The 25,728-nt window shown below is 41.6% G+C and overlaps 1 protein-coding gene across 1 annotated transcript in view; it reads left to right on the forward strand.

The window, feature by feature from the left end:
* The window catches only part of CMAS (cytidine monophosphate N-acetylneuraminic acid synthetase), a 99,726-nt gene that overhangs the window by 27,606 nt on the left and 46,392 nt on the right, over positions 1–25,728 (forward strand). The window contains exon 3 of the mRNA XM_033952198.1: positions 24,796–24,948. Within this exon, the coding sequence (XP_033808089.1) occupies positions 24,796–24,948 (153 nt within the window). The remainder of the gene's footprint in view (positions 1–24,795; positions 24,949–25,728) is intronic.

Genomic DNA, 25,728 nt, shown 5'->3' on the forward strand with positions numbered 1-25,728 from the left:
GGTGAGGAGGCTATTAATTCGTGTAATAACATGACTCAGAAATAGCTTACCTTAATTGCAACTAACTGGGAAAGGCGTTCCATATCTGGGGGTTTTCTGTAAAATATTTTCTTTTCACAAAATAAGACATGAATATAACAGATTGCAAATTCATTTATATGTAAACATTAATCACCTTAGAAGGTTCCTATCTTAAAGAGATTACCTGTCAGAAAGTTTAAATTCACCTCTGAGTGAGTCCTGCCATTCAGTTAATGATTGTCTTACCCGGAGTTGGCAAATGCTATGGAAGGACACATCCTGCATATCTAATTTTAGACAAACCTAGATAACATCAGAGTCATCAGTACTGAAGAGTTGCAAACAAAAGGACCTGGGCTGTAGTCTGTCAACAAACGTGATAAAATGTGCAAAGGTCAGTTTGGGGAAGAAATGACTAGTCAGTGTCAGTGAATTTAGAATTTTAACAGTGACTCCAATTTATGAGGGATAATTATTTAGAATTTTAACAGTGACTCCAATTTATGGGGGATAATTAGTACCCCACATCGTAGTCACCAGTATTTCAACTAATTTACAAAAATATAATTTATTGTTGTTATTTTCTGAACCAAGTCTCAACTTTACAAATATAAGAGGTTATAAAGATAAGAGGTTAAAGTCCCCATTCTCTCTCTAAAGCTTTTGACCAACTTCACTAATTTCTACTCAGACCCATCTTATCAGTAACACACACAAGAAAAAAAAACCTCTCAGGCAGGCAGCCCCCTCACACACAGACGTAGCTTCTAAATCCTTGGTGCTTTTTTGTCAATTCTTGTTCTGCTTGAATATATAAAGCTATGCCTGCACTGTGAGCTATTTCAGATTTTTAACTTGACAAGTTGGCTTTGTGCTTACCAATATTAGGGGGTCGGCCTATGTTTCATATGGGCAGTTTATTACTATTTCGTCCTCTGTTCCATATGGGCAGTTTAGTAATTTTTGCCTTGAAGTTTTGTTTGAAGTGTCCTGATTTTAAACCTGTCTCTGAAATAGATTTACGGATTTCTCGCAACATTGCAAAGGACAATGGTTGATAAGTAGCTATCTGTCTTGCACCATTAGGATCTTGGGCATATGTGACTGGATAGGCTTGAATTAAATCTTTCATAGCCTCTGTGGCTAATTGCCCTTCATCTCTGGCCTTTTTTTTTGTTGTTTGAAATAATTTTTATTAATCTGAAAAGACTGAACAGCCAAAACAAGGCAACAGGGTACACACAGGTCATGAAAACAGCAAAACAAGCAGGAAACCACCTACCCAAAGGGAGGAGATGCAATACCCCAAAGAGCACAATCCCAGAAGCAACAGCAACACAAATCCAAAAAGAGGAGCAAGGAAGAAAACAAGCTGGTCAGTACACTTCAGTTTTCCAATAGATAGAAAAGAAACAATATCCCCCAGAATCCCAGCAGCCAAACAACACATCCACACCGACACCCAGACCACAAGCAAACACAACACAGAACCCCCCTACCCTCACCCCGTGTATGTGAGTAATTAGGAGCAAACTGGAAACAATCACAGGGAACCAATCTCTAGTAAGGTCGCATCCCAAAGAGAGCGATATAAGCGACAGGACGCGGACAACGTCCCCTGACAGCTGCAAATCTCCCATCTGGCCACCTCAGCCAGGGAACGTTTCCATCCCAACACCTCAGGCGCACTGGCATCCATCTACATGCGAAGCACCCCACTTATGGCCACCAATAGAGCAGTGTACAAGAAACGCCAGTGCTCCTGATCAAGCACCTCTCCCTCACAGCCCAGCACAATGAGTAAATAAGACCACTGAAAGGGCACTCCCACTATTCGGGCCAGGAAATACAGCACTCCATTCCAATAAGTACCCAATATCGGACACTCTATGAACATATGCAAAAGGGTGCCATGCATATGCTGACATTTAACACAAACATCCGAGTCCCAAAGACCCACCCATACCCCCCGGTCCCTGGTAAAATAAGTATGATGTAACAATTTGAACTGTATTTCCTGCAGTTGAGCGTTCCGGGCCCCCCTAGGTATACTAGAAAAACAGGCCACCAGCAACTCAGTCCCAACAGGCTCCCCCAACTCCCCAGTCCACTTAGAAGCCAAATGCTGGAGCTGAGAGTCTGGCCGTTCTGCCCGGGCAAGCCCGTACCAGATGGACAGAGAATTCAAAGAAGCAGGGAGAGAGAGAAAAAGATGATCAACCTTTAAAAAATGGTATCCCAAGGGGCTACACCTCTGACAGTCCTCATAAAAATGTCGCAATTGCAAATAAGCAAAGAAAGGCATATCAGGAAGAGACCAGTGTCGACGGAGAACAGCATGTGAAGGGAAAGTCCCATCCTCAGAAGACAGCTAGCAAACATGCCCCAAACAAAAAACTAGTGCCAAAACTGGGCCGCCAACACCCGGCGGAAACGCAGGGTTTCCCCGGACCGACTGGAAAGCCCAATTATCCCACGCTCCCCCTCCTATCTGCCGCTGCCACCAAAGCAACGCTCGCCGCAGCGGGTCCAACCACAAAGAATTACAGCCCACCCAGGGTCACCGCCACCGAGGGACATCAAGACAGGCCAGCGTGCTGTGGGGAGGAATCAAACAAGCCTGGGGGGGCAAACCGGGAACTAGATGTGGAGAGTTCATGTTCCCAGCGCTTCAAGGCAGCCACATTGTACAGCTGGAGGTCCGGAAGCGCCAATCCACCCCGCTCTCTACTCTGCATAAGTCTCCAATAACCAATACGGGCCCGCCGATTTCGCCAGATGAAAGAACCAATAAAGGACCTATAGGCCCGTTCCTCTGCCCCTTTGAGCCATAAAGGGATAATCTGCAAGGGGTAAAGAATCTTGGCCAACAGAACCATCTTAACCAAGGCTATTCAACCGAAAAGAGACAGAGGAAGGTCCCCCCAATGATGACAAGTGTCAAGGAGCTGGGCAAGCCGAAGCACAATATTGCGCCGATAGACAGCGGACCAATCAGCGCTAAGAAATATCCCAAGGTACTTAAGCTCCCCCACAGCCCACCGAAAAGGAAAGGTAGACAGAGCGCGAGAGACACATGGCGAGGACACAGGAAGCGCCTCAGACTTACTGAAATTAATACAAAGTCCCGAAAAAGACCCAAATGAGGCAATAAAAGTAGTTATGCAAGGAAGAGAAACCCGGGCATTACCAACAAATAAAAACATATCATCCGCAAACATGGTAATCTTGCAGAGCTCCCTGCCCACTCGAATGCCCTCCACCCCAGGAGAATCCCGGATCTTAGCTGCCAGAGGTTCAAGCGAGAGTATGAACAATAAGGGCGATAAGGGACACTCTTGCCGGGTCCCCCGCCGCAGAGGGAATGAGATCGTACGCTGTCTATTAATGAGCAGCTGAGCGGTCGGGGCCGTATACAAGCGAACAACCCAGTCATGAAACGAGCCGGTAATGCCAAAGCGCTGCAAAATCCCAAAAAGGTAAGGCCAGACAACTTTGTCAAAAGCCTTTTCGGCGTCTAAACTAGCCAACAAAATCAATTCCAGGGCGGCCCCTGCCCTCCCGCAAAGCCACCAACACCTTGAGAATGTTGGCCGATGAGAAGCGACCAGGTACGAACCCCACCTGATTGGGATGTAAAAGCGAGGGGACAACCTGAGCCAGACGTTTAGCTAGGATGGCCGTAAGAAGTTTCATGTCCTGATTAAGCAATGAGATGGGTCTATAAGAGCCCACAAGGTCAGGGTCCTTTCCCGGCTTAGTAAGCACCACCACATGAGCATGATTCTGCTCCAGGAGAAGTCTATCAGTGAACTGCATATCTGCAAACATAGCACATAAGGTGGGTCCGACATGGGGTTGCAAGATCTTATAAAACTCAGGCCCCGACATGGGGTTGCAAGATCTTATAAAACTCAGGCCCCATGCCATCCGGGCCTGCTGCCTTAGCAAGTTTCAGGTTGCCAATAGCTGTGGAAATCTCCTGACAGGAAATAGGAGCGTTTAGCAGAGCGCGATGCACCTCGGTGAGCTGAAGAAGATTCAAATCCCGAAAGAAAAGGTCCCGAGCCTCAGCGTCATAAACACCTGGACTATACAATTCACTGTAAAAACGCATGAATTGGGACTGGATAGCAGCATCTGCCGTGTGCAGCACTTTGGAAGTGTCTCGAATATGGGAGACACGCGCAGTTCTTCGGAAGGGTCTGACAAGGTTGGCCAATAGTTTCCCGCCCGATTACCCCCACCTATAAAGTTTAAACTTGTAGACATCAATATGAGTTAAAGCCCTAGCAGTGAGAATGGTGTCAATTTGTTTACGCAAACTAAGATACGACTGACGAGCCTCCTCGGAGCGATGCCGTAAATGATAGAATTTACGTTCCCACAGTTGTTTCGCCAATGACGTGAGCTCAGCATCACGCAATTTGCGCGTACGAATGGAGTAGGCTATTATACACCCTCGCAGATAGGCCTTCGCCGCCTCCCAAAACACGGTGTCTGAAACATCAGCCCCTTCATTCGTCTGCTGATACTTAATCCATTCCTCTATGAGGTAAGTATGAAAAGCATCGTCCAAATACAGGGAGGGATTAAAACGCCAAATGCGATCAGCAGTGGGCCCCTTCCCCCACTTCAGGGACAGAGACACAACAGCGTGATCACTGAAAGGGACATCCAGGATGTGGGTGCGCACCACCTGGCCAATGGAACGAGATGGAAGTAAAAGATAGTCCAGACGAGAATGGCTTTGGTGCACCCCAGAGAAGAAGATGAAATCCACCTCCCCAGGGTGGTAAACCCTCCACACATCCTGGAGGTCCAACTCTCCCATCAAGAAATTTACCCCCATGCATTCATTATCCGTTGGCACTGGTCTTGGGGGCTTGCAATTTATGGAAGGGTTGCTAGTAACATTGAAATCCCCTCCCACCAAAAGCTCATAGTTCGGCAGCGCTATCAGATGAGCTAAGAGAGTAGAAAAAAAAAGTGAGAATAAACATTGGGGGCGTAGACATTACATAACACCACAGGTTTGTCGGATAATGTCACTGTCCAGATAATATATCGGCCCTGAGGGTCCTGGGTAATCTTATGGGTGACCACCGATACCTCCTTATGAATGAGAATGGCTACCCCCCTCTGCCTGGAATTATAGGAGAACGCAACCACCTCACCCACCCAGGCACGCTTCAACTTCTGATGTTCACACACCGTAAGGTGGGTCTCCTGTAAAAAGGCCACCGAGACCTTCTTCTTCAAAAAGGATAGTACCTTGGTGCGCTTCACAGGAGAGTTAATGCCCGCCACATTTAACGTGACACAGACGAGATCAGCCATAGCCATGAGAAGTACTAGCCAGTAATGCCCAACCACACCAAAGCATCTCACAGTCCCCAAGGGTCTCCCAGCCAAACCCCCAAGAACAGGCACAAAAACACCAATCACTCCAAAGAATCAGAGGCCCCCCCCCCCCCCCCCGCAGCCAGCCCACTCCCCACAAGCACCCACACCCCAGCAGACACAAGCCTCTCCCCAGCCAGCCCCCAACTCCCGCCTCCCCTCCTCAGCTGACCCCCCCATCCAACCCCTCCTCAATAAAAAAGAGTACTAGAAGCCCCCCCAACCCCCTCGCGCTAACAAATCAAGAAAGCACCCTCCCATCCCCACCCCCAAGAACAAGCCCCCCAAAAATCCCAAGACCATATCTCTTTAAGTGCTTAGGGAATTAGTTGTCAGACTGCGGAGCAAGTCCGCATAATGGAGCATCTGAAGTAATCACATCTAATCATTGCACGTGAGCCCTACCCAGCTTTTTTCAGATAAGTTTTCCCATTTTGAATTTACACATTGATTGCTTTGAATATGAATTTGTACACCATGTCTCGCGTGCAATGATTAGAGGTGATTGTTTCAGACGCTTCATCATGCGGACTTGCTCCGCAGTCTGACAACCAATTCTTTGAGCATTTAAAGAAATATGCATAGGGGCGTGGCTTAGTGTGCACACAAAATGGTCGTGTGATCGCAGCACTCCTCTTACCTGGGCAACCGTTGAATAAATAAAGATTTCCTTTTAAACTGTTTTTGGCTGAAAACATCGGAGAGGACAGCGGGAGCATGGCGAGCACCCGACAGAGTAAGAGTGAAACCGGAGGGGCTGTGAAAAGGCAGAAGCAGTAAGGTTCCGCTTCCTGCTGATGTATCAGAGGAGTTAAGCAAAGCTGAAGTTATGGGGGAACTGAGGCAAATCAAACAAATGCTGACAGAGACTGTGAGTAATATGGCAGAACTGAAGGAAGAAATCCTGAATATACACAGACAAATGGAAGTAGCTAATAAAAGAACAACAGAGTTAGAAGTTAAAATGGAGAGCTTAGAATGTGAAGGAAAAAGATGCAAAAATGACAGTTTGGAAATAATTCAATTGAAAAGTCAGCTGGAAGATTACGAAAACCGTGGAAGAAGAAAGAATATAAAACTTTTTGGAATACAGGAAAATTTGGAAGGGAAAAATGCAATACAGTTTTGAGAAAATTTAATTCCTAGATTATTGCAGTTGGATTTCAAACAGCCTTTGGAAATAGAACGGGCACACAGGATTCCAATAAAGAGTCTGGAAAATCAAGGGAGACCAAGACCATTAATATTCAAGATGTTAAGATACCAGCAAGCAATAGAAATTTTAAATGCTGCCAAAAAAGATAAAAACTTAAACTATAAAGGATCCAAAATATGGTTTTTACCAGACTTTGCTAAAAATACAGCAAATATTAGGAAGAAATTCCTTGATCTGAGGTCTCAATTAAAGGAAAAAGGATATAAGTATGGGTTATATTACCCAGCAAAAATGAGGGTATCTTGTGGGGATAAATCTTTGTATTTTGTTGATCCGGAAAAACTAAAGACCTTTCTTTCAAAATCAGAACCTATGTCATTTTAGCACAATGGGTGTTGAAATGAAGGGATAAATACTAAGACTGGATTGGTGGATATTGAACAAAAAATTAAATATAAAGAACTATGGGACTTTTGTTTGTTGGAAAAAGAAGAATATGCAACAAAGAACAGGAAATAAAAATGGACAAGTGAAAAAGAAAATAAAAGAATGTAAAGAAGAAAGAAGAATAGACTGGAAAGACATTAAAGTGAAGTTATTAGACTGAACTTTTAGGAGACTGAAAGATGGATGGTTGGAGTAAAGAATGAACAAGAAGGATTAAAGGACTGGACAAATTAACACAAAAGGAAAAGTGAAGACTGAATAGGAAAATAAATAGATGTGAAGAAGAAGAAAGCAGGACTGATAGACTAAAAGGATATTATAAAAAAAAAAAAATGAATGACAATTGGCAGTCAAAAGTCTTTAAGAGTGGATGGATGGAGATAAGAAATAAATATGAAAGTTCAGTTTATTTAATAAGTCAGAAAAGGAGAAAGTAAAGAATGAAAGGACAATAAGGAAAAGATTGCAGAATGGACTAATGATAGAAAGGACAAGTTATATGATATTTAAATGCAAGTAAAGGAAAGGAAAATGAATAATATAAAAGAAAGATACATAAGAATTTATTGGTAGCTGAAGGAATGTAAAGATTGATGTTGTGATAATATAGTTTTAAAAAGATTGGATTTAATTTGTAGAAGAGGAAATATAAAAAGGGGGGAAAAAGGGGAAAAAAAATTATTTTGAAAATGAAATACAAATGTTTAAATACAAATAGGGGATAAAACTTATAAAATTGAAGTTTTTTTTTTAACAGAAATATATGAAGAGATGGATATTTGTTGTTGGATATTTAAAGGAGGATAGGAGAAGATGGATTAGATAATATAAGATATAGGAAAATGATACTTTTTATTAAATATATGACTATGATAGAATTTTCTTGAATGAAATAAAATGTTGGGGGAATGAATTAGAGATTGGTGAAATGATAAAAATGCATTAATGGAATGTTAGGAAATAAATATGGTTATGTGACTAAAGGTTAAATAATAGATAGAGAAATTAATTACTTTAAAATGGAAAAAGAAGAGAGATATAATTAGATATATTGTGGAGAGGTAGTGAGTTTGTCTCAATAAAGGATAAAGGGGTTATTAATAAATATTGGTTGCCTGGGGGGGGGAGGGGGGAAGTTGGGATTACTGTCCAATGTGTGTCCTTAAACAGTCATTATATTGGGGAGGGAGGGGTGGGAAGAAGGTGGGTATTAAAGATATTACTAGGATGATTAAGGAAAAGATTAATAAGGGATTGGGTAATTTAGAGGTAAGAATGTGTGCCATGGGGAGAAGTTTTTTAGATCTTAGTTATGGAAGAAGGGAAGAGGAAGATTATGATGAGGAGTATAAAATATATTATGTCTTTTAAGATATTTTCTATTAATGTCAATGGCCTGAATCATGTAATCAAAAGGAAAAAGGTATTATCATTTTTAAAGAAGCAAAACGCGGATGTTTATTGTCTGCAGGAGACCCATCTTAATATAAAGGAATCACAGAAACTAACGGGTGGGTGGGTGAAAGAATATGTTTTTGCTCCAGCAGAGGGTAAAAAAGCAGGAGTAGCAGTTCTTATAAATAAAAAGTGTATGGCCAATTTTAAGATAGTAAATTCGGACCCACATGGAAGATGGCTACATGTTGATATAAGTATGGGAAATAATGCCCTGACGTTGTTCAATATATATGCCCCTAATTCGAATCAATCAGAATTCTTAAAAAAATTGCAGAGTATGTTGTTACCACTGGCTGCTTCTAATTTAGTGGTGGCTGGAGATTTTAATGCTGTAATGGATCCATTAATGGATAAAAAACCAGGTAAAAGTATAAAATCTTTAGGTTTAGATAATTTGGTTCAATCATGTGATTTGAAGGATATATGGCGTATTCTTCATTTTAATGATCAGGAATTTTCATTTTGTTCACAGGTTCATAAATCATTTTCAAGAATAGATTATATTTTTATTTCATCACATAAGGTGCAGCAAGTGATTAAGGCTTCCATTGATCCTATTATCATTTCGGATCATGCGGGAGTATGGATAGATTTACAATTAGATCAATTAGAAAATAGAAGACCTCTTTGGAGATTTGATAATGCATTGCTTGTGGATGAAAAATTTTTGGAAAATTTTAAAACACAAATTAGTGATTTCTTTCAAATTAATTTAGTGGAAGATACATCTATTGAAAATGTATGGGACGCTTTTAAAGCGACTATGAGAGGTCATATTATATCATATTCGGCTTTTGTTAGGAAACAGATTAAAAAACAGTATGTAGAGTTAGAAAAAGAAATTAAAATACTAGAAACTAAATTGGTAAGCAAATGGGAACATGATGTATTACAAGCTCTTTTGAAAGCAAAAGGTAAATATAACGAATTAGCTTCAAAAATGATAAGAAGAGACTTGTTTTCCAAACAGACAATGTATTATGGAAATTCTAATAAGGCGGGAAGATTATTGGCAAATTATCTTAAAGCAAAAAAAAGAACTAACATTAATGGGATAAAAGATGATAATGGTATAATAACCAATCAAACGGATATAATTTTAAAGCAATTTCTAAAATTTTATAAGGACCTGTATTCTTCCGAGCCTTATTTGGAGAGGCAAAAAGATGGTAAAAATTTTTTAGATTTAATTATTGGACCTAAGGTTCCTGATCATATAAAACGGAGTTTAGATGAACCTATATCATTAAAAGAATTAGAAACAGCGTTGAGATCTCTTAGAGTTGGATCCGCTCCAGGTGGTGATGGTTATACAGTAGAATTTTATAAAACATTTCAAAATGTCCTTTCCCCATATTTACTAAATTTATATCAGACACAACTTATAAAAGGTGATATTAAAGATACTATGGCTGAATCAATAGTAATTGTTTTGCCTAAGCCAAATAAAGATCCTACTTTGGTTTCAGACTACAGGCCTATATCTTTAATAAATGTGGATAATAAATTTTTGGTGAAAATTTTGTATTGAAAATTTGTATTGAAAAGAGTTACAGAGTTATGTGAGCAATGGAATCCGTTACATCTTTCTTGGTGGGGGAGAGTTCAAACTATTAAAATGATGATCTTGCCTGTAGTTTGCTACCAAATGAGTATGATACCTATTTATTTTCAGGGGTCCTTTTATAAAAAGCTTAATAGCATTTTAACGAAATTTATTTGGCTTGGTAAAACGCATAGAATAGCTTTGGTATCTTTGCAAAAATCAATTAAGGAGGGAGGGGTAAATTTTCCAAATTTTTATAGGTACCATCAAGCCTATATTTTACGTCAGGGTATGTATTGGAACCTCCCAGAACTGATAGATAATGCACCGGATTGGTTATATTTGGAATGGCGCCTTATGTTTCCCCTAAATTTAGTTCATCTTCCAAGTATCAACATGCCTAGAAGATACAGAGAAAATAAGATATTAATGGATACTTGGAAAACGTTGAGGTTTATTAGTAAATTAACACCTGTCCCAATAAACATACCGAGGACATCGACCTGAGACCGAAGCGAACATTGAAGAAGGGAAGGTCAGCGATCCTAGTGGGGGACTCGATCCTGAGGCAGGTGGACAGCCACATAGCAGGAGGGAGAGAGGACCGACTGGTGACCTGCCTCCCGGGAGCGAGAGCCAAGGACATCGTGGACAAAATTGGAAAGATCCTGGAAGGAGCGGAGACGGAAGAGACTACAGTAATGATCCACATCGGGACGAACGATGTCAGCAGGAGGGACTATAGAAGAAACACACTGATAGAACAGTTCAAGATTCTGGGAATGAAGCTGAAGATGAGGACCCAGAAGATAGCGTTCTCAGAGATCCTACCAGTGCCGAGGGCAGATGTGAAAAGGCAAGAGGAACTACAATCAATAAATGCATGGATGAGGAGATGGTGTGAGGAAGAAGGATTCCACTTCGTGAGGAACTGGACGACGTTCTGGGGCAAGAGCAAGCTCTACAGGAGAGATGGACTGCACCTGAGCGCAGCGGGAACTAGACTTCTAGCAAACAACATCAAGAGAGGAATAGAACAGGCTTTAAACTAACAAGAAGGGGAAAGCCGACAGTCGACCAAGCGTCGATGATTCGGAAAAAGGTATCTTGTGAAGATACTAAGGAGATAAAAGGCTGGGATGAGACAAGGGACAAATTACAGGAGTCGACAAACAAAGGAGAGGAGATTAGAAAGATCACAACCAAAGAGAAGAATCTAATGACCAAAACACAGGGAAAGGAAATGAAGGCAACAAAATTCCAGGAGCTAAATTGCATATATACTAATGCAAGGAGCCTAAGAAACAAAATGGGAGAATTAGAAGCCATGGCTATTGCAGAGAACATAGACATCATTGGAATCTCCGAAACATGGTGGAATGAGGAAAGCAGATGGGATACAGCACTGCCGGGGTACAAACTCTATCGCCGAGACAGATTAGGACAGAAAGGCGGAGGAATAGCACTATACATAAAAGAAAACATACAATCGACAAGAATGGACATAGCAGAGACGGCCAACAAGCTAGAATCGCTATGGGTTAAAATACCAGGAAGGAAAGGGCCTGAAATAAAGATAGGTCTATACTATCGTCCACCCGGGCAAACCGGAGAAATCGATGAAGAAATGGAAGCCGAGATGAAGCGAGAATGTAAAAGCGGTAACACAGTTATTATGGGAGACTTCAACTACCCTGGGATAGACTGGAGTCTTGGAAGCTCAAGATGCGCCAGGGAGGCAGACTTTCTGGAGGCTGTACAAGATTGCTTCATGGAGCAGCTTGTTAGAGAACCGACGAGAGGAAATGCCACTCTGGATCTAATCCTAAATGGGCTAAGGGGACCTGCAAAGGAAGTGGAAGTAGTGGGACCGTTGGGAAACAGCGATCATAATATGATCAAGTTCAAGGTGGAAATAGGAATACTGAAAGGAAAGAGAACCATAGCGACAACTTTTAACTTCAAGAAGGGAAACTACGAAGCAATGAGAAGAATGGTAAAGAAGAAACTTAGGAACACTTCCAAAAAATGGCATACGGTAGAACATGCCTGGTCCTTTTTCAAGAATACAGTGAGCGAGGCGCAAAATCTGTATATCCCCAAATTCAGAAAAGGGTGCAACAAGAGTCGAACAAAAGACCCGGCGTGGATAACTAAAATAGTGAAGGAAGCGATAGGCAATAAGAAAAACTCATTCAGAAAATGGAAGAAGGACAAATCTGAGGGAAACTGGAAAGAACACAGAAAGTATCAAAAGGAATGTCATCGTGTGGTTCGAAAAGCCAAAAAAGAGTATGAAGAGAGGCTAGCCAGGGAAGCACGAAATTTCAAGCCGTTCTTTAGATATATTAAAGGGAAACAGCCGGCTAGGGAAGAGGTGGGACCACTGGACGACGGAGACCGGAAGGGAGCGGTGAAGGAAGAGAAAGAGGTCGCAGAAAGACTTAACATGTTCTTTTCATCGGTATTTACAAGCGAAGACACAACCAACATACCAGAACCTGAACAAATCTTCAAGGGAAATCAAGCACAAAAGTTAACATCCATGGAAGTGAGCCTTGATGAGGTGCGCAGGCAGATAGAAAAACTAAAAACTGACAAATCGCCGGGTCCGGATGGAATCCATCCAAGGGTTCTGAAGGAACTAAAGGAGGAAATAGCAGAACTACTGCAGCAAATTTGCAACCTATCTCTGAAAACCGGTGTGATTCCGGAGGATTGGAAGATAGCCAACGTAACGCCCATCTTTAAAAAGGGATCAAGAGGGGACCCGGGAAACTACAGACCGGTGAGTCTGACCTCGGTTCCGGGGAAAATGGCGGAAGCACTGATAAAAGAAAACATCGATGAACATTTTGAAAGAAACAAACTTCTGAAAACCAGCCAACATGGTTTCTGCAGGGGAAGATCGTGCCTGACTAACTTACTGCACTTCTTCGAAGGAATTAACAAACAAATGGACAGAGGAGACCCCATAGACATCATATACCTAGATTTCCAGAAAGCCTTTGACAAGGTGCCTCATGAACGTCTACTCCGGAAACTGAAGAACCATGGGGTGGACGGAGACGTGCATAGATGGATCAGAAACTGGTTAGAAGGTAGGAAACAGAGGGTAGGGGTGAAGGGCCACTACTCAGACTGGAGAAAGGTCACGAGTGGTGTTCCGCAGGGCTCGGTGCTCGGGCCACTGCTTTTTAACATATTCATAAATGATCTAGAAACAGGGACGAAGTGTGAGATAATAAAATTTGCGGACGACACCAAACTATTTAGTAGAGCTCGGACAAAGGAGGACTGCGAAGAATTGCAAAGAGACTTGGACAAACTAGGGGAATGGGCAGAGAGATGGCAGATGAAATTCAATGTTGGGAAGTGTAAAGTATTGCATGTGGGAAGCAAAAACTCGAGGTATAATTATGCGATGGGAGGGAAGTTTTTGAATGAGAGTGCCCAAGAAAGGGACTTGGGGGTGATGGTAGACATGACAATGAAGCCGACAGCACAGTGCGCAGCTGCCGCTAAGAGAGCGAATAGAATGCTAGGTATAATCAAGAAAGGTATTACAACCAGAACGAAAGAAGTTATCCTGCCGCTGTATCGGGCAATGGTGCGCCCACATCTTGAGTACTGCGTCCAGTATTGGTCACCGTACCTTAAGAAGGATATGGCATTGCTCGAGAGAGTTCAGAGGAGAGCAACACGACTGATTAAGGGGATGGAAAGCCTTTCATATGCTGAGAGATTGGAAAAACTGGGACTCTTTTCCCTAGAAAAGAGAAGATTAAGAGGGGATATGATAGAGACTTACAAGATCATGAAGGGCATAGAGAGAGTAGAGAGGGACAGATTCTTCAAACTTTCAGAGAATAAAAAAACAAGAGGGCATTCGGAAAAGTTGAAAGGAGGCAAATTCAAAACTAATGCTAGGAAATTCTTCTTTACACAACGAGTGGTGGACACCTGGAATACAATTCCAGAGGAAGTTATAGGGCAGAGTACAGTACTGGGGTTTAAGAAAGGTTTGGACAAATTCCTGCTGGAAAAGGGGATAGAGGGGTATAGATAGAAATTTACTGCACAGGTCCTGAACCTGTTGGGCCGCCGCGTGAGCGGACTGCTGGGCACGATGGACCTCGGGTCTGACCCAGCGGAGGCATTTCTTATGTTCTTATGTTCAACTAATCAGTCTTTATGGATAAACTCCAAGATTAAAATTGGCGGAGCTCAAATCCTTTGGAAGGAATGGATTATTGCAGGCATTAGATCTCTGAATGATGTTATTTCGGAAGGTAAACTGCTGGAATGTTCACAATTGCAACATAGATTTGGTCTTAGTAAAAAACAAAGTTTTAAATGGTTGCAATTGAAGCAGGCCATTCAGGTTGGGTTCCCTGAATGGAAAACATTGAATAATCAATATAGTTTAGAGTTCTTATGCTTCCAAGCAGACTTCCTAGGGCATCAAGCCGTCTTGTGGTATAAATTAATATCTGGATATTTGAATAAAAAACCAAAAAATGGTCTAAGAGACATTTGGAGCATTGAGATTAAGCATCAAATTACTGCATCTCAATGGCCACTAATTTGGTCTTGGAGAATGAGATGTACAGTGTCAGCATCTATGAGACAAACTTGGTTCTTTTTATTACATAGAGCTTTTTGGACCCCTACACGTTTGCAAAAATTATATAGTTCTAAGTCCAATAAATGCTGGCACTGTAATCTGGAACCTGGGACTTTGGATCATTTACTATATCATTGTCCCTACATTAAAAGTTTTTGGAATGCAATTTGGCCACAAATTAATAAATTGATGGAAAATCATGTAGCAATATCATATGATACAGTGTTATTTGGAATGATGATGAGAAAAAAAAGTCAAATTTCACCAGAAAATAACAAGCTTTTACTAGTCATGACAGGGGTTGCCATTCAGCATATAACCAATAACTGGAAGAATCATAGTAACCTTAATTATACATTTTGGTGGAATACAATTTGTCATATATTCAAAATGGAAAGAGTAATAGAAATACAAAGAGGGAAATATCCTAAATTTATAAAAATATGGGGGCCATTGACAAAGTATTGTACTGAATGAATAATAGGATTTATCTTCTTCTTTTCTTCTTTTTCTTGTCTTCTTTATGGCACACATGGAGGGGGGGTAGTGAAAATAATTTTACATAACATGTTATAATATGGTATACAATATGTATAAGGTGATTGGAAAGTACTTGAAGGGTGGGGGGTGGGAGAGGGGATAAAAAAAATTTGTTCAGAATATTATGTAATAGATATAAAAGTGATATTGTGTATTCATTAGTTGTAACTCAATATTTTGTACACTTCATGTAAAATATGAAAATGAATAAAGAATTATAAAAAAAAAAAAAATAAAGAAATATGCATATGAGCTGCAGTTTTGAATCGCCTTTGCTTTAAAACAAGTAGTGTCACTTCCATTTTTTGTGTTTTGGTACTGTATAGCATCAACATTCTCTCTGTCCCCCTGCCCTGCCTTTTAGGATTTCCTTTCTCTCTTCCTCGGTCCAGCCATCCATGACCTCTCCTCGACCCCCTTCCCAACATGCAGGATCTCCTCTCTGTCCCACCTCCTATCATCCAGCATGGCCTCTCTTTTTTTCTTCTCACCATCCATTACCCCTCTTTTTTTTCTCTAAAATTGCTCTTCTATCATCCTTCCAGTATCCAGCATTGCTGTCTCGCCTATCCCTCCATCCAGCATCATTCGTTCCCCTATCTCTATTTCCTCTTAAAAGCCCTATCATGAATAGCATGAAGAAAGACCTAGCGAAGCTTGAAGAATGGCAGCTAAAATGTAATACTAAGAAATGCAAGTTCATGCATTTGGGCTGCAAAATTCGAAGGAACGGTACAGTTTAAGGGGGTGAAGAACCTATGTGCACGACAGAAGAGCGGGACGAGTGTGATTGTATGTGTGATGATTTTAAGGTGGCCAAAAAGGTTGAAAAGGTGACTGTGAAAGCTAGAAGGATGCTAGGGTGCATAGGAAGAGGTATGGCCAGTAGGAAAAAGGAGGTATTGATGCCCCTGTATAAGACTCTGGCGAAACCTCATTTAGAATATTGTGTATAATTCTGGAGACCACACCTTCAAAAATATATAAAAAGGATGGGGTCGGTCCAGAGAAAGGCTACTAAAATGGTGCATGGTATACATCATAAGGCATTTGGGGACAGACTTAAAGATCTCAATATGTAGAGGAAAGGCAGGAGAGAGGAGATATGATAAGAAGCATTTAAATATCTACATGGCGTAAATGCACATGAGTTGAGTCTCTTTCATTTGAAAGGAATCCCTGAAATGAGAGGGTATAGGATGAAGTTAAGGGGTGATAAGCACAGGAGTAATTTAAGGAAATAGGTGGTAGATGCATGGGACACTCTACTGGAAGAAGTGGTGAAGACAGAGACTTTCTGAATTTAAGAAGGCGTGGGATCTCTTAGAGAGAGAGAGAGATAATGGTTACTGCGGATGGGCAGACTAGATGGACCATTTGGCCTTTATCTTCTATAACATTTCTATGTCTTCCTTCCCCTCACCTCACCACCTTCTCTCTTTCTCCGTCTCTCCTCCTCCTGGTCACTGATTTTTGGCTTGCTCAGGCCACAAACTTCCCTCCTCTTATCTTCACTCACCAATGCATTCTGCTGCTTCCCCCTCCCCCCTAAATGATATAACTTCCTGTATCGGGGAGGAAGAGGAGGGAGACTGCCAACATTGGCAGTGTGACTATGGGTTAATCTTCCCAATCTTCTTATGCGCGCATACTATGGTTTAATCAATAGGGATGGTTACGTCACTGGCCCTTTATCACCACTACCCTGTACCAGAGCCTCACCTGGTCTATAGGTTAAGCCAGCCCCTGTTAAGATCCCTACCATACTTGGGACTGGTTATTTTGCTACATACCACAGATTCTGAACTCATTTGGAAAGGATGCTAAGGAAGAAAAAAAATTATACAGTATCTTACCTGCTAATTTTCTTTCCTTTAGTCTTAGTAGACCAGTTCATAAATCTACCTTTGGATATCTGATTATTCAGCAATTCTGCTGTTTATATTTTTTCCAGATATAAATTTTCTGATTTTTCACGGTTAATTTTTTTCCATCAATTTGACCTTCATCAATTAATTAGTACTACTATCCTAGTTTTACTTCATTATCTTCACTCAGTAGTTTTGCCTTTTACAATTGTTCATTGTAATATGCTAGCTTCTCTACATTATCTCTAGCCAATAACGATATATGTTTAAAATTCTTGAGCTATTTTATCAAATGAAATACTGAGCTTCTGTGTCTGCATGCTGCCTTTAAAGGGCAAATTGCATGGAACTGTTAGAGAGAGAAATCAGTCTGCTGGTTGACATGTATAATACCTACAGGTTCTGAACTTGTCTGGTAGGACAAAAGGGAAAAAATTTAGCAGGTAAGATATATTTCCTTCGAGAAGGTAATGCCATCAACAAGCCTATGATGAAAGAATGGGGGGAGGAAGAGGATTAAAAACAAGGAGGAGAGCAAAAATGGGAGTGAAAACAGGTTGATGGAATTGACTGGTGGGGGTTGGAAGGATATACATATTTTTGAAGAGGAGATGAAATGGGAGGCAGACATAGTATGTGTTGGGAGGGAGGATAGAACTTAGAGTGGAGGAGAGTAGGATTTGTTTTAGCTTTTTGGGCCACTCAATTCTTCTGAGCAACTGGACCAACTGTATCTTCATAAAGGGAAATCCCTCTGGACCAGTGACCTTTACTAATTTTAAAGATGGAGCCACTTTGGATCCAGTGAGCTTAAGGCAAGCTGCCAAATATTTTTCAGTGCGAAGTCACAACACCGCTGATCAGTGTGTGCCAATGACATCCAGTCTACCATCCCACCTTCAAACTGTTTATTGGATGTATCCTCAAGGAGGCAAGTATTTCCAATTGCATTCTCTTTACCTATTGAGGAATGACTTAAGAACATAAGAAGTCGCCTCTGCTGGGTCAGACCAGAGGTCCATCGCGCCCAGCAGCCCGCACCCATGGCAGCCCATCAGGTCCATGACCTGTCAGGTGTTTCTTGACTTAGCCCTGTAATCCCCCTTTTTCTTCTATCTATACTCTTCCTAACCTATCTCTATTTTTATCTATACCCCTCAATCCCCCTATCCTTCAGGAATCTATCCAATCCCTCTTTGAATCCCCATAGCGTGCTCTGCCCTATCACAACCTCCGGGAGTGCGTTCCATGTGTCTCTCTGGGTGAAGAAGAACTTCCTGGCATTGGTTCTTAACTTGTCCCCTTTCAGTTTCTCCGAGTGCCCCCTTGTACTTGTGGTTCCCCGTAGTCTGAAGAATCTGTCCCTGTCTACCTTCTCTATGCCTTTCATGATCTTGAAAGTTTCTATCATGTCTCCTCTAAGTCTCCGCTTTTCCAGGGAGAAGAGCCCCGGCTTTTCTAACCTATCAGCGTATGAAAGGTTTTCCATACCTCTTATCATTTTCATCGCTCTTCTCTGGACCCTTTCAAGTATCGCCATGTCCTTCTTGAGGTACGGCGACCAATACTGGACATAGTACTCTAGGTGCGGGCGCACCATTGCACAATACAGTGGCATGATGACTTCCTCCGTCCTGGTCGTGATACCCTTCTTAATGATACCTAACATTCTGTTTGCTTTCTTTGAGGCTGTTGCACACTGTGCCGATGATTTCATTGTTGTATCCACCAGCACCCCCAAGTCCTTCTCAAGGTTACTTTTCCCTAGCAGTGATTCCCCCATTGTGTAGCTGAACATCGGGTTCTTTTTCCCTGTATGCATGACCTTGCATTTCTCTATATTAAAGCGCATTTGCCACTTTTTTGCCCACTCTTCCAATTTCTTTAGGTCCCTTTGCAGGTCTTCATAGTCTTCCATGGTTTTAACCCTGCTGCAGAATTTGGTGTCATCTGCAAATTTAATAACTTCACACTTCATCCCCGTTTCCAGGTCGTTTATGAATATATTGAACAGCAGCGGTCCCAGCACCGACCCCTGCGGAACACCGCTCGTGACCCACTGCCAGTCCGAGTATTGGCCTTTTACGCCAACCCTTTGTTTTCTTTCTGCCAACCAGTGTTTAATCCATCGGTAAACATCCCCTTCCACCCCATGGTTCCACAGCTTCCTAAGTAGCCGCTCGTGGGGTACCTTGTCGAAGGCTTTTTGGAAGTCGAGGTAAATGATGTCTATGGATTCCCCTTTGTCCATCTGGCTGTTTATCCCTTCAAAGAAGTGTAGTAAGTTTGTTAGGCACGACCTTCCTTTGCAGAAGCCATGCTGGCTCGCTTTCAGATGTCCATTCTTTTCTATGTGTTCACAGATGCTGTCCTTTATCAGTGCTTCCATTATTTTACCCGGAACCGAAGTCAAGCTCACCGGCCTGTAGTTCCCCGGGTCACCCCTCGATCCGTTCTTAAAGATAGGTGTGACATTTGCTATTTTCCAGTCCTCCGGGATCTCCCCAGTTTTCAAGGATAGATTATAAATTTGTCAGAGTGTTTCCGCTATTTCGTTTCTTAGTTCTTTTAATACCCTTGGGTGGATTCCGTCCGGGTCCGGTGATTTGTCGCTTTTCAATCTATCAATTTGCCGGAGTACATCCTCATGGCTTACCTCTATTTGTTCCAGTTTTTCATCTTGATCCCCGCTTATGATCTCCTCGGGTTCTGGTACATTGGATGTGTCCTCGCTCGTGAAGAACGACGAGAAGAACTTGTTTAACCTATCAGCTACCTCTTTTTCCTCCTTTATTGCTCCCTTTCTGTCTCCATCATCCAACGGTCCCACTTCCTCCCTTGCCGGTTGCTTCCCTTTCACGTATTTGAAGAACGTTTTGAAGTTTCTTGCTTCCTCAGCCAGCCTCTCTTCGTATTCTCTTTTTGCTTTCCTAACCACCCTGTGACATTCTTTTTGGTGTTTTTGGTGTTCCTTCCGGTTTTCCTCAGTTTGGTCCTTTTTCCACTTTCGGAACGATACTTTCTTATTACCTACCGCTTTCTTCACTTCATTTGTTATCCACACCGGGTTTTTTGCACCCTTTCCTAAACCCGGGGATGTACAGGTTTTATGCTTTTTGCGCCGTGTCTTTGAGTAGGGACCAGGCTTTCTCTATGGTCTCCATCTTCCTTGAGCTGTTTCAGAGTTTATTTCTCACATTGTTCTCATAGCACCGTAGTTCCCTTTTCTAAAGTTGAGCGTTGTTACTGTGGTTCTCTTCACTTTTGATGTTCCTACCTCTAATTTGTACTGGATCATCTTGTGATCGCTATTTCCTAGTGACCCTACTACTTCCACTTCCTTTGCGAGTCCCCCTAGGTTGAGGGTGGCATCCCCTCGTGTTGGTTCCTTGACTAGCTGTTCCATGAAGCAGTCCTTCACAGTTTCTAGAAATTATGTTTCCCTTGTGCAGTTGGAGTTTCCAAAACTCCAGTTTATCCCAGGGTAGTTGAAGTCCTCCATCACCATCACACTCCCGCTTTTGCATTCCCGCCTCAATTCTGCTTCCAGGTCGTGGTCATTTGCTTCTGGTTGTCCAGGTGGGCAATAGTATAGTCCCAATTTTATGTCAGCTCCATTTCTTCCTAGCAGTTTAACCCATAGTGATTCCAATCCTTCCGCCCTTGCTGCCGTATCCATCCCAGCCGAGTGAATGGAGTCCTTTATATATAGCGCTATTCCCCCTCCCTTCTTGCAGGTCCTGTCTCTCCTATAGAGTTTATACCCTGGCAGTACTTCGTCCCATTTGTTGTCCTTAGTCCACCATGTTTCCTTGATTCCAATTATGTCTAGGTCCTCATTTTTGGCCATGACTTCCAGTTCTCCCATTTTGGTCCTTAGACTCATTGCGTTGGCTTATAAGCAATTTAAGTCCCTGGTTTTTTCTTTCCCTGCTGATTTTCTTTGTGGTTTGTTTCTCTTGCCTTCCCCCTCAAAGGCTGCCAGCCCCTGAGTTCTGTTTTGTACTTCCTCTTTCTGTGGTGCGTCTTCTTCGTCCTCAGCCAGCTTCCTCATTTCCACCTGTCCCTCTAGCTCCTGTTGTTTTCTCTTCTTATTTCTCTCTGGTTTCACATGTTCCTTGGACCCCTTTAGTTTGTCTTTTAATTCTTCCCCGCATTTTTCTCGCTGAGTATCTTCATTAGATACTCTTTTCCGATGCGTCATCGCCAGGTCGACTGTCGGCTTTCCCCTTCCTCTTAATTTAAAGCATGTGGCTTTTCCTACCATCCATTGAACATAAGAATAACCATACTGGGGAGGCAGTGACCTAGTGGTTAGAGCTACAGCCCCAGCACCCTGAAGTTGTGGGTTCAAGCCCAGCACTGCTCCTTGTGACCCTTGGCAAGCTACTCAATCATCCATTTTCCCAGGTATATTAGGAGATTGTGAGCCCACCAGGACAGATAGAGAAAATGCTTGAGTACCTGATTATAAAAAACGCTTAGACAACCTCCATTGAGTTCCAAAGCTTAACTAGGGAGTCTGTAACTTTTTTGATGGAGTAAAAAATCAATTCACGAATACTCGTTCCACACCTCTCTAGATTTTGTAGACTTCATATCCCTCCTTAGCCATCCCTTTTCCAAGCTGAAGAGCCCTAACCGCTTTAGTCTTTCCTTATACAAGAGGAGTTCCAGCCCCTTTGTTATCTTGGTTGCTCTTCTTTGAACTTTTCTAATTCCACTTTATCTTTTTTGAGATACGGTGACCAGAATTGAACACAATAAACTTCTCTTTTTCTGTCATGAACTTGGTTAGAAAGGCAGAGAGGTCTCCAAGGGCCACCATTGGCCCCTGGGCCTTGCGTTGAATACTGCTGTAGGCTGTCATTGGAGATTCCCTTTTCCCCACTTAACCAGGATGTTGACCACTTTGTCCAGTGTTGGGTCTTAACTCTCATATAGTTTTTGGCAAAAAAATGGTCCCTGCTGGAAAAAATGGTGGTGATCACTGGTGTAGACAAACTGTCCACAATGTTGAAATTTGTTGTTATTAATCCCTCTGCACTCAAGTACCAAGCCATGAACGAATTATAGGAACTGCCACAAATATGAAAGTTTTTCATGTAGGGAGAAATAATCACTTAAGCACCTGTTTTTTTGTAAATATTTTCCAGAGCAGCAACATTTTTAAAATATATTGGTTTATTTTGATACGATAACAAATCAAAAAGGTATCAAAGCAGTTTACATTCATGTGTGTAAGGTTTTACAACACAGATATTTTTGTTGTGTTTAAAAAAGCTTTTAACAGAAAAAACCCAGAAATTGATGCACATTTCCATATTTATTTAATGAGCCATTTTATGTGCTACTCTCATGGTGATATCTTTCTAAGATAAAAATAAGATACTTGTTTTGAAGACTTAAGGGAAGATGCATAAAATTTAAGCCTTGCAATGTTTCATTTGGACTGCTTTTAGCCAGTCTAAATGAAATGGTTTTCTGCAGCCAATGCACAGAAGCTTTCAGTCACTGCTTTACCATATATGGAGGCAGTGACAAAGTCTCATGCTAATGAGCTTGGTAGTATTAAAACAAATTCATTAGCAGATTCTGTGCAATGCACAGAAGCAGGCGCATGGAAAACCCCTGCCAAACTACTAACAAACTGTCAATAGGGTCCCCTGCTTTACTTTCCTATCAGCACCCGAGTGCTGATTGCTCAGGCACTGACAGACAAGTAAGGGAAGCATGCACCAGAGCCCTAGCCTCCCCCTCCCAAACCCCCCAAATCCATGGTGGTTCAGTGGACCCCCCCCAACCCCCTAAAATTGCCTGGTGGTTCAATAAACCACCTGACCAAGCGGGTCCTGGACCAGGCACAACTCCAACCCCTAGTCAACACTGGCCCTCAACCACCCCTCCTCCTCAAAGACCCATCCACATAACTTCCACATATTTCTAAAGCAGGCAAGAGAGATGCCTACTCCCTCCTGCATCTTGGCCCACCCTCTTCAAAATGGTGGCACTCTACCCCTGCCCAGTGCTTCCTGGAATGTACTTGGAGGGGCCTATACCATATAAGGAGTTTTTTCTCCTTATATGGTACCTGGGCATAGACAACCATATGGTTACAACCTAGTCTTATTTTGGAGAGTTGGGTCCCATGATCGGTTCACAAAGAAATTTTTTAAAACCTATTTTTTCACAAAAATTTTTCAGTTTGTTAGACTGTAATAATTTTATATTTTATAGCTCAGTAGGATTTGTTATAAAAATGCTGAAAATAAACAACTCCACCAAAGTTAAAAACGGTCATTAAAATCTATCACTTTCACTGAATCGCCTCAAAAAATTACTTTTAACACTTAAAAGGCTGTGTAAATTGCTTTAATAGATGAAAGATGCTATGCTTTCTACCACTGGACTGTATGTGTACCCGCTTGTTCCACTGAAGTTGTTAATTAGAAGTCATTCCAACCCAATCCATTAAAATGAATTTTAAAAAAACTAACACTTTGCTGAGAGATGGAGAATCAGTACAAATGTTTAAAATCTGAAAAAGTCCTGGCTCCAACCACAAAATAGCTGCTGGGACCTCCCACAGCAGTCTCAGCAACCATTTCCATTGGAACAGTGACACAGGGCAGGCCACTAGACCACCAGGGCATCCTGCCTTGGAAGAGCTTCTGGTAATAGGCAGGGGGGCATGAGTTTTGGCTGAAACCCAAACCCAGATTTTGGGTTGGTTTTGGTGCCAAAACTGAAATTCGGTTGACCTCTAATTTTGTACATAAAGAAATATCCTATATTCCTGTGGTTTAATCAGATTTCTTAGTTTTACTATATGTAGTAGAGGTTGGACAGTAGAACATTAGAGGAGGCGGAGTCTGAGTCAAATGCCTGTTTGGGAGAGCAGAAACTTTAGGCTGCCATATTGCTTGGCGCTTACGAGCAGCCCCGTCTAACAAGGTATTCACATACCCACCCAGATTACAAAGAGAAGATATGTATGAACAAAAGTCTGCAACTTGAAACAATGACAACATGTCTGAAAATAGGCTTCCTGGACCCCAGCATCTTTTTCCACTCACAGAGCCAACTTGTGTGCTATCCAGTCATTTGTATTTGAACAAATCTACAATATTGCTGGGATGTCACAAGCTTTAAGAACAAGAATTGACTGTATGGCATTGCATAAACTCAAAACTGCCTTTACTGTATAAAAACACTAGAGATAAATATCGAATAGTGTTGAAGATGGGCAGTACCCTGTGAGATCTCAGACCACAAAGGACCAAAGGGAATTAGATAAGTTCCTTATGAAGAGAGGTTGAACAGGTTGTTTGTTTTCCTTTTGGAGGAGATACAACTGAAAAAGGAGAGGTTTATAAAATGTGCATATTTTAAATCTATTGCCTGCCTCAGTGCGATGGCATCAGTCATGTGGTACTTAGACCAGTCTGGGGTGCTGGGCAAATCAACACACACTGGTGCAATCACAGTGTAGTAAATGGCAGTGTGAATACCAGGCCGTGCAGAATGTATTTCAAAAGTAAGGTGAGACAAGAATTAGTTATTGAAGAACCCTCAGAATAAAGTCACTCTTCTACTCTAGCATGTTCATGAAATGGAACATTTCATGGCAGAATGCTGGAGTGACCTCTATACATTAACCTCTTTCAAAATGAATTATCTGTAAGCCAATATTTACTCATACGCTACTTGATTTCTTTTTATTTTCTAGAGGTTGATCTTGTTGCACTCATTCAGGCTACTTCTCCATGTCTGCATCCGGAAGACCTCATAAATGTAGTAGATATGATCAGGAAAGGCAATTTTGATTGTGTCTTTGCTGTTGTGAGACGACATCAGTTTCGCTGGCAAGAGGTAAAGCCAGGTAAGTTTATATGTTGGTGTTTTTTGTTTTTTTTTTTAGTTCTAATTGGTAGTTTGTAGATACATATTTTTATTTATTTAAAAAATGTATATACTGTATAAAACTAAACAGTTTACATGGCTTACATACATATAAGGACTTGTTGAGTAAATGTTTCACATCTATAACTGAACTCTCAGATGCCTGCCCTGGTGAATCATCAAAGATTTCTATCCAGAAATGCAGGAGAAGGTATCATTCATTGAGTTCGTTATAAATAATAAGAGTGCAAAAAAGTATGTGTTGAACAAAACTTAAAGTGAATAAATAGCACTAAAAACATCGCACTTATCTTTTCATTTTGAAGTTATATGCAAGTGCCAATGTGAGAAACCCTACGGGGACCCGTTTCACCATTCGTGGCTTCCTCAGGGGTCAAAATCTACAACAGAAAAAATAAGAAAATAAACAACTAAAATCATAGTAAAACATTTCTGTTAGTGCTTCTGGGTGGAAAACCAATAGTATAATTTAATTCTGTTAGAGAAAATTTACGGTTCAGCTAGACTCTGTTGAAGAGACAAAAAATGGCTCTGACAGCCGGCAGAACGCTGGCAGGTATCTCAGCTGTCAAGATATCACGCATGCGTGCTTGATACAAAATTAAAATCCAAACACTACTGAATTGTCAAAGAAAAGATGTCCAATCTATGGACGTGTTCAGTCCTTTTGGTTTCATTGTATCCAGTCTATATATCCAGCGTATTTCCCTTTGTGATAAGCGTCTTTTATCCCAGGACA

Source organism: Geotrypetes seraphini, chromosome 7 (assembly GCF_902459505.1).
Source record: "Geotrypetes seraphini chromosome 7, aGeoSer1.1, whole genome shotgun sequence".
In the NCBI taxonomy this organism is placed as follows: Eukaryota; Metazoa; Chordata; class Amphibia; order Gymnophiona; family Dermophiidae; genus Geotrypetes; species Geotrypetes seraphini.